Below are 14321 nucleotides of genomic sequence, written 5' to 3'. Positions count from 1 at the left end.
ATGTGAATTTGTTATAATTTACTGGTTTATTTTTTTTATTGATTGTTACCGTTTCCACTGACAACTGGTTGATCATTATCATCATCATGCCATTCTTTAATCATTCAATGGCGCAAAGTATGCGAAAATCGTCGAATGATCCGTCATTTTCGAAATCTAAATCAAAACGAATTCAAATTCGTTCAATGCCTGGTACAACTGATCCGAATCAAACGGTAGCCAGATCTGCTGATCCGTCCATTTCATTGAAATATACACAAAAAATATCTCAACGAAAATTACTTTTTACAAGAAGTTTGCTTAGATCTCAAGTATGTGCAGTAGTTTACCTTTTTTCATGGTTTAAGTTTTATTTTTCACAAAATTTTAGATTGAACAATTGAGTGCACAAGAAGGTGCTCTATCAGTGCGACAAGTACCAAAGTTATTCGAAGCATTTCAGATTGACACAAACAACAAACTAAATGAAGATTCGGATGTGCAAATGTTTCCGGCAAAAAATACATCGATGCCTGAATATGTCATGATGGCATGTATATATGTAACTCAAAATGTTGATCCGAAAAATTCATTCTATTTAAAAGTTTTACGTCATTTGGGGCGAAAACATCCATACATCGTGAATACATGGGAAATATTTTCCGATGATGTCAACGTGTATATCTTTCAGGAATTTGTTCCACGAGGAAATCTGATCTCGTATGTCGAAGAGAATCCTGTCAATGAACGACAACTTTGTTTTTGGGCACGACAAATTTATCGTGCATTAGATTTTTTAGGCGACAGTGGTATCGCTCATAGAAATATAAAACCTAATCATTTATTACTGAAACCAATGGGCAATGAATTATGTATCAAGTTGACAGGTTTTAAAAACTCAATCATATATTGGAATATAGAAGAGAATGATGTCAATTTTTGTCAATGTTTACCGATCAATCAGCAAAAGAGTGATGGGCCAAATTTTCAGGCACCAGAAGTTTATGGAAATAATAATGAATTTTTCGATCCAATCATTGCTGATTTATGGTCATTTGGAGCGAATCTGTTTTTTACATTGACACAATTTTATCCATACAACATTGATTATCCGCATGATAATTTGGATGAAGAAATCTGGCATAATGTAACTAAAATTCCGAACATAAGCACCGAATGTCAGAATTTTCTATATGCTTTGATGAGATCAAATGCTAATGATCGTATACCATTTGATTTTATCGACAAAGATGATTGGTTCCGTAAATCCTATATGATACCCAGTTGAGCAATGATTTTAATAATGTTTCTGAATTTAGACTAAATTATATTCACAAAAAATTATCTAATATTTTGTAGATTTTTCAATCGCTCTTATTCCTTCCATTCGTAACCGTTTTATCATTGTGTTGTAAACATTTACCGATGTTGGCCCGACAACGCCTTTTTCTTGTATTTCTCCATTCAAAATCATATTGGCAGCGATTCCAGTAGGATAACCGACAGTTTTGGCCATGGCTGAATATCCATCGGGATCTCCGTATACGACCAGATCGATGTTACGTTTTTCTTTGCTTTGATCAGGCCATTCAACATTGATTTCATGTCGTAAAACGACCAGATCACGTTCACATGGCTGATACATCAATTTGTTGGTGAGATAATACATCAACGTTTCGAATGGTGAATGTTTTTTGGCAATCATTTCATCATCTAATAAACCAAGTTCTTCAAATGCTTGCATACGTTGTTCATCTTGTCCGATTTTATCGAACATTATATTTTTAACAGTTGTAGGCAGAATATCTTCGGGTTGTGCCAACAAATTGGCAATGAATTGACGCCACGTTATATCTGGCCCATTTGGATGTAGTAAAGGATGCGGATTAGTGTTGAGCAGTTGCATCATGTGAAATCCTTTCATCAGGTTACAGAATCCTTTGTACCTATTTGATATGGTTACAAATGTAATGATACTCTTTTTAACTAAACAGATAATTACCTCAATGTGCCACGTAATAATGTGTGAACGGAATTTAGTCCGTAGACATCCTGATAGATTAAAGAATCACGATTAGGATATCCTTCGAAACTAAAACCTTTTAAAAAGTCAATATCTCGGACAGCATCCATCAAGGCACCACCTTCGGGAACTTCATACAATTTTCCTTTTTCGAGCCATCGTGCTCCGGATAATGTATTCAATATTACTCCTCTGGGATTCCAGCTAAACTTGTATAAAAGTGAATTATCAGCAGATTCTGGAGCAGGTATACCACCACAGAATGATTTAAACGATGTGATTTTGCCTCCGTTTGAATGTACTTGTTCGAAACATTCCATCGCAAACAAATGATCAATACCAGGATCTAAACCGACTTCGTTTAAGATGGTTACACCAGCTTCAAGTGCTGCATCATGAAGAGCTTTCATTTCTGGAGTTTTGTAACTAGCCGTCACCATATTCTTTTCAAATTGAATACATTTCTGAGCAATGATCGGATGTAGTGAGTAAGGAAGCAAACTGATTACGAGATCAGATTCCTTAATAAGTGTCTCTAAAAGATCTTGATTTTTTAGTACATCAACAACTACTGATTCAGCATTTGATTTCTTTGCATTTTTGGCGATATTTTCACTCGGAGTCTGAAGATCTGATGCAATAATTACATGAACTTTTTCATCGCGAGTCAATATTTCGACGAGAGGAGCGGCCACAAAACCGGCACCCAAAACTAATACCGATTTTTCATTGTCTGCTCTCGATTTACCCAATTTGCTTTTATCTTTATGAGCTCTCATTTCAATTATATATTGAAAATTTGAAGTTAATTCTCTATTACTAGCAATCACTGCTCGTTGTACCACATCACTGCCTTTGAATTTTTCGAATGGCTCGTTTGCATCTGAATTAATGATATCAAAGATATATGGTTTGAGCAAATCACCAAAAGATTGAGTCGCTTCTAATGGTAACTGTGTGGGCATATTATCGATCGAACATACAAGTACACCAGGTCCTATACGATTGGAAAAACACCAATTTACAAAAAAAATTATATAAACATAAATATTCATAATACAAACCGGCAAAATCACTAGTCTTTTGGTTATAATCAGCATCGTATAGACAGAATGGATTGTCAATCGTTGTACAATCGGTCATGAACTCTACAGATCCACCAGGATCAGCACTGATATCACAGATAGCTAATAGTCGATGTGGCAGTGCAGGAGAACCTATAGATGTTGGTAACCAAGGTGCATAATGCGGTTGCAATAATCTTTTTGCATCCGGGATAGTCAATAATCTCGGCGAATCTGGTGCCCAATAAATTCCATTTACAATGACAGATGCATGTGGTGCAATGTTTGAGGCGAAATTTGAGTAGTAACGTTCAGGATGTTGTTCGGCTTCTTCCGGATCAAATGTTGAACCATTTTTATGGACCCAATGATCAGCTCTTGAAACGACAGCACCGTATACTTTGGTAGTTTGACCCAGTTGTGATACATGTGGCAAATCTTTAACATCGACATATTCAAATGGTAATTCTTGAAATATTTCCTGTGCTCCTTGAGATACATTTCCTGATTGATGAAAAATAGCAGTTATTTAATGATTAAAATTTTTTCAACGAGTAAATACCGGATCCGGTGAAAACAAACGTGAGTGGACCAATCGATCGAGGCATCATAGCTAACGCTATTTCATAACCACTTGCCCGAACAGCTTGTTTAGCACTTCCGCTATCACGATAATTATGAGCAGGACCAATATGCATGAATGGTGAATGGTGACCTAATGCCAATAGCCGTAAACCTAGGCCATGCATTATGTTGATCATACCGGCAATACCGGCATAACGACCAAAGGCTACCACACGTTGATTCATAGAATCAACCATTTTCTCATAATCAATCAAACGAATATTACGATCAAGACATGCATCAAGCAATGGCATATTAGCTTCCTGGGCTTTGATCGTATGAGAAAAGAAGGCATACGTTTTATTCGGCAATAAGAGATCAACAGGAACTTGTTTGACGCCAATTATGACTGGTGCTTCACTAATGTCTTCTTGAACGACAGCGCCCGATTGTACATAAGCTTGCAACGGATATGCACGACGATTTGAAGGCTGAACAATTACCTTAACACCTTTCCGAACCAATTGACGAACATGAAGTGGAGCCAATGGAGCACGACGTTCCCAAATTGAAGCATCTTCTCGTCTGATTGCTTTAGTAATAATATTCAATGATTGATAAAAATATTGATTAATTGATTGAAATGTTCTAATGTAATTACCTAATAAATCATACCCAAGATTTTTTTCCCATCAACAGAAGTCGATTTGAATCGATGTGAGATTGATCGAATAGCTACCGCTGTTGATCTAGCAGTCAAATATGGTATATACATCTTTATAAATTTTTTTATAGGATTAAAATTCAAAAAAATTTATAAATATTTAAATAGTAGGCGTTTTTGCTTGTTTTTATTCTGCTTGAATAAACTGGACTTCTTATTCAATGAGATTAAGCAACGAATTGTTTGGATGCTTGACAGCATTTGTCACTTTTTTCAATCGAAGGTTTGGGGAAAAAATATCCAAATGTTTTGGAATTATAAAACGAAAATAAATTTTATTTGTCTTATTTAAATTAAAATTTAATGATGAGAAAAAAAATCGACACAATCGAAAAAGTCTTGTAAGATGTCTTTTATTATTTGAATAAAAACATCGAATGACATTCTCATTTCAGTGAATGTTAAAAAAAACAAAATTAGCTGATCGTTTACAGATAAAGATCGCAAAATATTTGATAAAACAAACTTGCATCTAGTCTCGTTATTAGCAGAATTTTATCTACATTGATTTTTATTTTCGAAAAAAATTGTTTTCTTCTTCACTTGTTCATATATCGATTATTCAAATGAAATTGATCGGCAGTTAAAAGATGGAAAAAACTTCAAGTATGATAAACACATTTTTTTACATGAAATCTTTTGCTATTATCATCTGATGATGATTATTAAAAGCTAATAAGATCATGAAAAATTACATATCAACCAACCAATGCCTCTTACAGAAGTCAGATCAATCTTCCGAATGATCACGATGTTCATTTTTCAGATTTTTGCAAGTTTCTATTGACAAGTATTAAACAAATTCATTAAATTATGAATCAACAAAATATTAGAATACCAACCTATAAATTCATTGACCAAAGTTGTTTCGACTTCACTGCGCATATTGCCAGTCACTTCCTCGCATTCGACCAACGGAAAAAAAAGATCAATAAATTCAATAGAATATGGAGCAGTGATCATCGATAAAACTTCAATGATAAAATATCGAAACAATGATATATCAGTATCGCCTTTTTGCCAACATTGTTTAATATATTTTAACACTGGAACTACGCATCCTTTGCTAATCAAATGAATCATACGATCAAGGATCATTTTCTTCAGTTCAAGCTGTGCTAAAACTTCTAGTTCATCGTATTGTTTTTCAAATATATCAATGTAGAGATTTAGGGTTATTTTATGCAACGTGTTATGACAGGCGGTTACTTCGTCCAATAAAGCCAAATGTAAAGGAGTTTGTTCAGTATTTAATTTAAAATAACTTGGTTCGCTGACAACATGTTTAACCCAGTAAACAATTCCATAGGCTACCACCTGATATTTTTCAATCATTTGATATAATGTTTTCAATTCTGGTAGAATCTCAGACGATCCTTTTCGTTCTACACATAATGATGAAACCTTTTCGATCGCCTGTATCGTTGGTTTTAATTCATCACGATTAATGGATTTCCGAAATTGAACATTATTATAGGCATTATTATGTTTTCTATAAGTTTCATGAACAGATGATGCATAAGCCAATAGATAGACATATTTAGGCCGTTGATCAGAGTGTAATTTTGAACCCGGTTTAAAAAGAGCATCCAACAATAGATCAAGAAATTGTGGTATTCGTAAAAATTCAACTGGTGGTGGAGATGTTTCTTGATAACATTTATATAACTATATTGACATATCAATAATCAATAATATTTTATTAATTCGATTAATGTAATCTCACCATAGTTATATCGGCAGGATTGAGAGCATCTTTTGCCAACATTGCTGATAATGCTTGCGATAATCGAGGATGTGAAGAAATTCCCATTAATGAGAGCATGATCGGTGTTGCATTATGTCCGCTAAAATTTTAATAGAATTATTAGAATCAAAAAACATTACTTAAATTAGTCTTGTTACTTTTTCTGTGCGAATCGTGAGATTTCCTGAAAAAGTCGTTTAACATTAGAACCACCTTTTTGTTCCAATGATAGATAGTGTAATAAAACTTGGCTGTAGAGATAAGTATGTTCGCCATGTGAAACCAATTTCTGTATGAAGAAACGATAAATATTTGATTTTTATTTCACTGCTGAGAGATCCACTCGGCTTACCGCAAATTCATTTAGAACTTTTTCCGAATCAAGCATTTCTTCGCCTTTTTCCAGAAAATTAGTGACAGAAGTTTTTAAGATTCGGGTGAAAACTTCTAATTGTTGTGACGCAGTCGATATTGAAGTTATTTCGCTTTGAAAACCGGCATCAGATATTAGCTAATCAGGAAACAAGATTATGAAAATGTTTTCACTGATAACAAAATTTACCTTAACCGTGAAAGTTAACATAAGGCAATCAGGATATTTGTCAGCTAATTGAAAAATCAATTTACGCCAAGGCTGGTGTTGAATCAAAGCAGTAAGCCAATCTGGATTCTGGTTTAACAGGAAAAAGATTATTTTATAAAAGTTTTATCATTATTTAAAACTTACTCCTTTCGACTCATCAAGAAAAATCGAATCGGCCTTTTTCTGATCAAAGTGTTTGATAATCATATTTTTGAGATTATCTTCAACTGTAGATTGAACTTCAGCTAATGTGAGATCAGTCATCAGTAGCCATTCTGCCAGAAGGTTAGCGATTTGAGCAACAGCATCATAATTGGTTGATAACAAGTGAATAGCCTCGTCTTTGGTTCCTTTAACATGAAAAAATCTCCAAAAACCGAAATATTTTCAAGTTGTAAGTTAGCCATTCTTCTCTTACCTTTTCAAAGTTGGCATAACCGAATCTTCCATAATGAAATCTTTACTGCCCATTAATTCAACGCATTTCTGATAAACTTCGGTAGGATCTTCACCCTCATAATTGTCCATTTCAGAATCCATACTTATAAAGGTGAAAGTTTAATAATTTAATCACAAAAACCGAAAAAATAGCGCGATTTATCTATAATTGTAATATGAAGCAAAAAAATTAAAAATAAAGTGTGCGAGTAGCGCCATGTAGGTGTAAATAGCTTTTTAATTTATAGTTTTAAATTTTTTCAAATTCAAATCAAATTAATTTTTAAAATAATTTTTAATTATCACTTGATTTTAGTAAGTTTAACTCTATGAGTAGAGTGTACATAAAGAAAAAATGGGCCAACTTGCCCAGGAAGAAAAGTCGAAGGTATGATTTGATAGGTACCCGTTGGTATCGATTTCAGTCTTAGATAGGTACAACCAGAACGAAATGATCCAGTATGTTTACGTTGAAAATAATTAGGCGAATTTGGATTCATTACTGATACTGTTACGACTTCCAAACCGACTGCATATGCTTTAGGACCTCTTAATTCGATCATCACTTCATTATCATCGTCTCGTGAACTACCATCAAGTAAAAACTGATAGACAGGATTATTATGGTAGGTAGCTGGATTATTTGGACAACCACCGGCCGTTTCCGCTGTCCATTTACCGTTTTTCTCCTGTGTTATATACGGTCGGTTATCATATTTTCAAAATTAAAAAATAATCATTTAATGGATACATGAACTTACTTTTTCTTTATAAAGATAAATATTTGGTATTTTTTTCAAAGAGAATGGCGAAGTTGAATAGGCACGAAGACTGTATAAAATGGTGGAAGATTTTTCATATTGCGAGATAACTAACGTATAACGAAGTTCTGAATTATCTTTACCAACAATAATCTTACACAAATAATGAGGTGAATTAATTCGAGCACCATCAATATAGGGCTTTGGTTCGACTAATCAGACAACAATGATATCATTCGATATAAGTTCAAATAAAAATCAAATGAATGGATAAATGAGAAATGAAACTTACAAGGCAATATGACTTTTTCGCCATTATTCTTATAGACCAAAAGAGCAATATACTCTTTGTTATTGGCAAAATCATCTCTATCCATAATATGCCTGGTCAATACGATCCACGTTGAACTATCCGCATTTTTGATCTTCAATGAGTATTGAGGATTATCACCCATGTAATATAAATCTTTGGCCGGACCAACACCGGCATTCCAAATGCTGAAATGAATTTTTTTTTGTTAATCATTTATGTGTTTAATATAGCCAATAATAAACTTACTCGTGAGTACAGTAAACATATTTGAAAAGGGCCGGATTCCAACTTAGATAACAAACATCAAAAAATTTAAATAAAGAATCAATATCGATCCAGAATACTCCATTGTCGAAATTTTTTGCACTACTTGGATCGTAATTTAATACTCTTTTCATTTCAGTAGTCCAACTGCCCAAATCACGTTCGGAGAATTTTCCTTTCCATCGTACATGGCTCCATGGATTTTTCAATAGGAACAACCGTTGATCCTGAAAAAATTTCAAAGGTAAATTAATTGATTTCAAAATGAATTTTATTCGAAAAAACTACATTAACACTTTTAACATCAAGCATAGCATATGCATGCGTTGATACTAATCCGGTACGTTCGCTTTCGAAATCGGAAATATCACCAGTGGCAAATGTAACCAATGCTTCGCCAGCATTATAACGTCGAGAGATGAGACTGAAAAAATTTTCCTTATTGCATTCTGATAATGACATACGTTCCGGAATCCATCCGGTCAATGCGTGAAGATCAATATTCTAAAAAAATGAAATAATGGCGCTTTAAACAATTTATAATTTATATAATTGAATTTATTTTTCAAATAAAATTTTCTTACCGAATTGCTACCCGGAAAATCATAACCGCCCATTACTTTCATGTATGCCTTTTCCAATAACGATATCCAGAATTCATTTTTATTCTGAGAATATGAGCACATTAATTGTCCGTAATGACCCATCGGTAACCGATCATCGATTATGACTTTACGTAGAATGCCATTTATATGCAAAATGATCATATATTTACCGCAAGGATTATATACCGGTTCTCCATGTCTATTCTGTGGGAAGATTATACATGAAATTAATTTCTTTCCAAATCTTCTTTCATAAAGAGCTGCGACAGTCAATGAAGCGATAAAAGAACAATCAGTCACAATTGTCTGTTTGATGGCGAAACAATCAATATGTTTAGAATTGGAAAATATGACCGGATTTTCAGCAATTTCCGAAAGTCGTCTAAAACCTACAAAATTCGCCTTTTGTTTCGATGAAAGTTTTAATAAGCCATTCGGATCTTCAAACTGCGAAAGTGTGCTAAATCGTTCTTTTAAATCTAATTGAGCAAGGAATGGAACATAATCGATTCCATTGATGTTTGAACTTTTTCGTAATACTTTAATCTCTTGCTTGGTATAAGAGTCATGTCCACTGACTATGTGTCCACTTTTCGAAATTGAAACCATGGATTCTTCATCAATCGATAGGCTTTTATCTAATTTCTTTTCCAATCCTACGAATTCTTTTTTCTTGATGTTTATACCTTTGATTGCTTCGGCACGTTCCAACGCTTGAGTAATGATCAACGTAAGTCGTTCACTCAATCTCGGATCTTGAATCTCTTTTTTCTAATCAAATCAAGATATAATTAGTGTCGGATCTATAAAAGAATTTCGATTGAATACCGCTTTGAGACCAGTTTCGACTGCCATCAAATATAATGGTAATGCTTCATCAGTATCACCTTCTTCATCTTCGTTCAAAGCTTCTTTAAGTAAAAATTCCAATCGCTGTACACTACAATCCGATTCATCTTTGATTGTGAGATTTTTAAGCTCATTATCCAAAACTTTATCAAGGTTAAAAATTCAAATAAACTCGTTATAAACATTTTTACAAAGAAAAATGAATTTATACTTTGGTTTTGTTTTTCTCGTAACAGATCATATCGTTTTTCGTAATCAGAAATTTTTTTCTCTATTTCTTCATTCGCGTCGACGTTTTCAAGATTGACATATTTTTTAAGGATTTTGGCGGCTTCCTGAAAACATGAATGATTTATGTTAATAAAGTATATTCGATTCGATGATAAAATCAACACTTACATTATAGAAATAAATGGCAGCTTCAAGATCTTTTTGTTTATCATAACTTACGGCCAAAGTGGCCAAAACTTGAGCTTCGTTGAGTATGACCTGACCATTATCCGAAAAAGACGATGATGACATTTTTCAATTTTTGACTTAATGTCTTCTGATTTGCAAATGCAAATTGCCAATATATTGGCAAGTCGAAGTTTTTTTTATATCCACATTATACTACAGCTGTTCAGCTCACCTACATATGATCCATATCAACATCAAGTGTTGTTTATGATATACGCGCAACTAATGAGAATGCTGCACCCACTATCGATAATTGGAGTCAACAATCGATAATTTTATTTTTGAAAAAGTTTTTTTTAATTCATTCCGAAAAAAAATTCTCAATGAAAGAATAAACAATTGACAAATTCAACAATCTGTGGAAACAAGATCTGGCTGAAGAAAGCCGATAAAACCACCGACCAGATGAACACTGCCACTCACTAAAACGACAATCGGTGATTGAACCAATCTGCCGTAAGATTCAATCTGTTCAATAGCTACCCCGATACAATCGACTTGTAGATTTTTCACTCGAGGAAACAGTTCCTGCCAAATTCTTGCATTATTCGATCGAATTTCATCTTCACGATTTTCAGTGATTGTTAAATTTGAATTGTCAGAATCAATTTCCTTCTCATTCATCACACGATTTGTTGTAAAAATGGCCAAATCGAAATCGGTACCAGCCGTTTTCGTTAGCAAAGGTCGTGGATCTCGATCGCCCGTACAATTGAATACAAATATTCGATGAATCTTTGGACGGACACCATTAGAAATACTATCGAGAGTAGATGAGAAATGATTGATTTGTTGATTGAACCATTGACAGCAATTATTCATCGAATCAATCGTATGTGCAGCATCAAGAAAATAGGTAGTATTACCTTTTCGAATGATTTCACAACGGCCATGCCATACAGTTTTAGTGAGACCGATAGCCAAATAATTTTGACAAAGTGCTACTGCATCCAAAAAACCGTATCCATCATTGCCATTGATGATAAATTGACTGTTTGGAAATTTCATTCTACTTAGCCAAACATTAACTAATTGGACCGCTAATGATGCATTAAGCTTTTGAGCTTCGCCTTTTATACCTAAATCGATCTTTGATGATCCTGGATAATGGGACCATGGTGGCACAATATAAAGTGGAGCTTTTACTTGTTGAGCTTTGGTTTTCAAAGCTAACATTGCTTCTTCAGGCTGTTGAACGGTTAATGCTGGGACACCTTGTTTGAATATTCCAGCTTTGTTTTCGGCAATATCGGCTAACGTATTGCCTAACAATCGACAATGATCGAAATCCAAAGATGTAACACCAGTAACGATTGGTTTCTCTACGACATTCGTACAATCTAATGTACCACCAATACCGACTTCCATGATTGCTACATCGACATTCTCCTGCACAAAGACATAAAATGCCATTATGGTCAAAAAATTAAAATAGCCAGGCATTTTAAATTCATCCGTCTTGTTTGCTTCCAGAATGTTGTACACATGATTAAAATAACGGGCAAATTTATCCTCAGAAATCGGTTGACCATTGATACGAATGCGTTCCCGTACAACAACCAAATGTGGTGATGAATAAAATCCAGTCTTATACCCGTTTAAACGTAGGATTGATTCGGCAAATGCACATGTTGATCCTTTACCTTTGGTACCAGCAACATGGATAACCATCAAACGATTCAAATGTTCCGGTTTAATACCCAACGCTCGTAAAAAATGATTGGTCTTTTCTAAGGAATTGGATTTTTTACCAAAAGCAGCATTCTTTAAATAATCAGCATTTGATTGTAAACGATTCAATCGTTCAATAGCCAACGTATAGGCACTCTGTAACTGACAAAAACAAATCATGTTTGAATGAGAATATCTATAACAAAATGTAATCAAACATATAATACTTTATCCATTTTATATATGATCGATATGGCCAAATAGATATCATCCGACAAAAAACAAAAGAATTGTTGTCAATATCGATCGTAACATCAACAATGAATGTTTTTTTTAACGATAAACACACGACTTGTTGATCATTTGAGATGAGATAGACAATGAAAATTTTGTGAAAAATGTAATATTATCACTAAAATGATAGAATTATTTTTATATATCTAGTCTATACTGGAAATTGTCTCGACTATTTTATGATTATTGTCAATCAAAGATAGAAAAATCTTAGAATTGTACGGATGTGTCGTTATATAAAAAGACAATTAATTATCCCAAAAATAACAAATTACCTGAGCTTCAAACTGTGGATGTTTATTGGCAAAAGTTTCAGCCAATAAAGTTAATTGACGGCGACATGTTTTGAGATTTGTTGCCGACAATTTTCGCTCATCATCATCATCCTCATTAACACAATACATTGTTTGCTTTTTCATTGCATGATTATGTTGATGATGATATTCCATGATTGACGATTTTTCAAAAGAATAGAAACCTTTTGGAACGGATAATGAATTACTATGACGAGAATAAAGAACAGGATTGAATAATATCAACCTGTGCATCGATGAATGAGATTTTGACAAGCATGATGTTTCATGTATATTCGAATAATATGCAATTGATGAAACGGATGAATCAAATGACTCTAGTATGACAACTTTCGAGGCACTTTTTGTTTGATAAGTATTTGTTATTGATGGTGATGATGATAATTTATGCCGTTGAATGATAAGACTATCACTTTCATGCTTCTGGCTATACTCAATTGAATCAGGCTGTTTATTGGATGAAATCGAAATCCAGTTGTTATTTTGGTAATAACGATTACGATAGTGATAATGATTATGATGGCAACAAGTACCGCCACCACTACCGATCAAAGATCGACGGACAAACATAAACCAGCCAGTTTGACTAGACATTTTGTGCTAGGCGATTGCACACGAGTGGACACTATTATTTAATGATTTATTGATTTTCACGCATTCATCATTCAACTCTGTAAAAAGAAAGAAAGAAACCAGTTATGAAAATCCATACCGAAATTAACAAAATCAAATTTCATGGATGGAGAACATTTTTTAATCGCTTAAAATTTATTTAATCGATCACATTTTAAATTTATGATCACAAAACATGAATGCATGCCGGTTGGTCCGATTCACAGAATACGTTAATTGATGGATTAATCACGAAGAAAACGATTCGAATTTGATGCTAACAAGTTCCCTACCTGATGAAAACTAAAGTTTATTCAAAATTTTTCTTTCCATTTAGGTTAAAATAATATTTTCATATAGAAAAAATAACAAATTGAAATATAATCCTAGTTATATTATTTTCGTGATTAGATTAATCATCAATATATTTATTTATACAAAAAATCGTATCGATTTCATTAAATTTATATCTTATCTTATATGAAACAGTAGCGGCCAATAAACATTTAAAATCATGTCGTGATTTTTTTCCTTAAATTTGAATAAACCAATCTTTGGTTCAGTTAGGTTAGGTTTAGTTATATTTTCAGTTTTTTCTTTCATGAACCATGATGGCCAATGAACGGAAAATGATCAGGACATCAACAACAACACATTCAGACTATATAATTTTTTTCCATAAAAAACATATGACACAATGCATTGCGTAATTATTGAAAAAAAACTTATTCTTTCAATAGTGGTGCAATGCTTATAGCATTGAATGAGTAGGCCAAAAATTCTGGTATCATTGCTATGATTCAAGGCAACATCGGTTTTTCGTATATACAAAAATTATAAATGAAAATTTATGAAGGACTCGCGCCATTTTCAATGCCAAATAAAAAACTTAAGGACAGGACAGTGGGTGAAGATGCGTCAAAATGCTTTTCGATTAGTGAAGCCCCAACCATAGTTAGGTTTATCATCCAGTAAAAAGATTCATTGTATCCAATTTTAGTTTTATAACGGTATCATATAACGGTTGCAATTTTAATTTCATTGCCAAGGTATTCGA

The 14321-nt window shown here is 33.4% G+C and overlaps 5 protein-coding genes across 9 annotated transcripts; 1 reads left to right on the top strand and 4 right to left on the bottom strand.

Annotated features, from left to right (window-relative positions):
• The first annotated feature begins 38 nt into the window (after window positions 1-38).
• Window positions 39-1267, top strand: LOC124492137 (uncharacterized). The gene is made up of 2 exons (XM_047054944.2): window positions 39-311; window positions 371-1267. The coding sequence occupies exons 1-2, from the start codon at window positions 87-89 to the stop codon at window positions 1265-1267; spliced, it is 1122 nt and encodes a 373-aa protein (XP_046910900.1). The 5' UTR covers window positions 39-86.
• Window positions 1259-4733, bottom strand: LKRSDH (lysine ketoglutarate reductase/saccharopine dehydrogenase). The gene is made up of 5 exons (XM_047054927.2): window positions 4306-4733; window positions 3629-4222; window positions 3067-3570; window positions 1982-2999; window positions 1259-1925 (listed from the first exon to the last, which is right to left on the bottom strand). Exons 1-5 carry the CDS (start codon window positions 4403-4405, stop codon window positions 1325-1327), a joined length of 2817 nt encoding a protein of 938 aa, XP_046910883.2. The 5' UTR covers window positions 4406-4733; the 3' UTR covers window positions 1259-1324.
• Window positions 4602-7337, bottom strand: TH1 (negative elongation factor complex member TH1). The gene is made up of 8 exons (XM_047054938.2): window positions 7103-7337; window positions 6829-7051; window positions 6664-6771; window positions 6454-6612; window positions 6260-6390; window positions 6081-6201; window positions 5197-6022; window positions 4602-5134 (listed from the first exon to the last, which is right to left on the bottom strand). The coding sequence occupies exons 1-8, from the start codon at window positions 7222-7224 to the stop codon at window positions 5085-5087; spliced, it is 1740 nt and encodes a 579-aa protein (XP_046910894.1). The 5' UTR covers window positions 7225-7337; the 3' UTR covers window positions 4602-5084.
• Window positions 7338-7398: 61 nt separating this feature from the next.
• Window positions 7399-10555, bottom strand: LOC124492126 (calpain-7). 2 transcript variants are annotated; one of them, XM_047054930.2, is made up of 9 exons: window positions 10314-10555; window positions 10126-10249; window positions 9894-10057; window positions 9045-9836; window positions 8749-8964; window positions 8443-8687; window positions 8176-8381; window positions 7884-8095; window positions 7399-7811 (listed from the first exon to the last, which is right to left on the bottom strand). In XM_047054930.2, the coding sequence occupies exons 1-9, from the start codon at window positions 10434-10436 to the stop codon at window positions 7425-7427; spliced, it is 2469 nt and encodes an 822-aa protein (XP_046910886.1). In that variant the 5' UTR covers window positions 10437-10555; the 3' UTR covers window positions 7399-7424. The 2 variants fall into 2 exon arrangements, with proteins under 2 accessions (XP_046910886.1, XP_075590996.1); XM_075734881.1 differs by having other exon boundaries at window positions 7399-7808.
• Window positions 10556-10646: 91 nt separating this feature from the next.
• Window positions 10647-14312, bottom strand: Fpgs1 (Folylpolyglutamate synthase 1). Of its 4 annotated transcripts, none has more exons than XM_047054933.2 (2): window positions 12614-14312; window positions 10647-12206 (listed from the first exon to the last, which is right to left on the bottom strand). In XM_047054933.2, exons 1-2 carry the CDS (start codon window positions 13244-13246, stop codon window positions 10722-10724), a joined length of 2118 nt encoding a protein of 705 aa, XP_046910889.1. In that variant the 5' UTR covers window positions 13247-14312; the 3' UTR covers window positions 10647-10721. The 4 variants fall into 4 exon arrangements, with proteins under 4 accessions (XP_046910889.1, XP_046910890.1, XP_075591019.1 ...); XM_047054934.2 differs by having other exon boundaries at window positions 10647-12200; XM_075734904.1 differs by lacking the exon at window positions 12614-14312 and adding an exon at window positions 12272-12516 and having other exon boundaries at window positions 10647-12200.
• Between the last annotated feature and the right edge of the window lie 9 nt (window positions 14313-14321).

Source organism: Dermatophagoides farinae, chromosome 1 (genome assembly GCF_024713945.1).
Source record: "Dermatophagoides farinae isolate YC_2012a chromosome 1, ASM2471394v1, whole genome shotgun sequence".
Taxonomy (NCBI): Eukaryota; Metazoa; Arthropoda; class Arachnida; order Sarcoptiformes; family Pyroglyphidae; genus Dermatophagoides; species Dermatophagoides farinae.
Note: the sequence above shows the minus strand (reverse complement) of the source record. Positions and strands in the feature narration are given on the sequence as shown.

Coding starts and splice junctions, on each gene's coding strand:
- LOC124492126 (XM_047054930.2), bottom strand. CDS start 10,436: ATGTCATCATCGTCTTTTTCGGATAATGGTCAGGTCATACTCAACGAA. Junction 8,688..8,748: donor TTGATGTTAAAAGTGTTAAT/GTAGTTTTTTCG, acceptor AAATTTTTTCAG/GATCAACGGTTGTTCCTATT. Junction 8,096..8,175: donor CGAAAAAGTCATATTGCCTT/GTAAGTTTCATT, acceptor TTGTCTGATTAG/TCGAACCAAAGCCCTATATT.
- LKRSDH (XM_047054927.2), bottom strand. CDS start 4,405: ATGTATATACCATATTTGACTGCTAGATCAACAGCGGTAGCTATTCGA. Junction 3,571..3,628: donor GTTTGTTTTCACCGGATCCG/GTATTTACTCGT, acceptor TTCATCAATCAG/GAAATGTATCTCAAGGAGCA. Junction 1,926..1,981: donor TTATTACGTGGCACATTGAG/GTAATTATCTGT, acceptor CATATCAAATAG/GTACAAAGGATTCTGTAACC.
- Fpgs1 (XM_047054933.2), bottom strand. CDS start 13,246: ATGTCTAGTCAAACTGGCTGGTTTATGTTTGTCCGTCGATCTTTGATC. Junction 12,207..12,613: donor ATCCACAGTTTGAAGCTCAG/GTAATTTGTTAT, acceptor TGTTTTTGTCAG/TTACAGAGTGCCTATACGTT.
- LOC124492137 (XM_047054944.2), top strand. CDS start 87: ATGCCATTCTTTAATCATTCAATGGCGCAAAGTATGCGAAAATCGTCG. Junction 312..370: donor GAAGTTTGCTTAGATCTCAA/GTATGTGCAGTA, acceptor ACAAAATTTTAG/ATTGAACAATTGAGTGCACA.
- TH1 (XM_047054938.2), bottom strand. CDS start 7,224: ATGGATTCTGAAATGGACAATTATGAGGGTGAAGATCCTACCGAAGTT. Junction 6,391..6,453: donor AAGTTCTAAATGAATTTGCG/GTAAGCCGAGTG, acceptor TTCTTCATACAG/AAATTGGTTTCACATGGCGA. Junction 5,135..5,196: donor TTTGGTCAATGAATTTATAG/GTTGGTATTCTA, acceptor ACTTGTCAATAG/AAACTTGCAAAAATCTGAAA.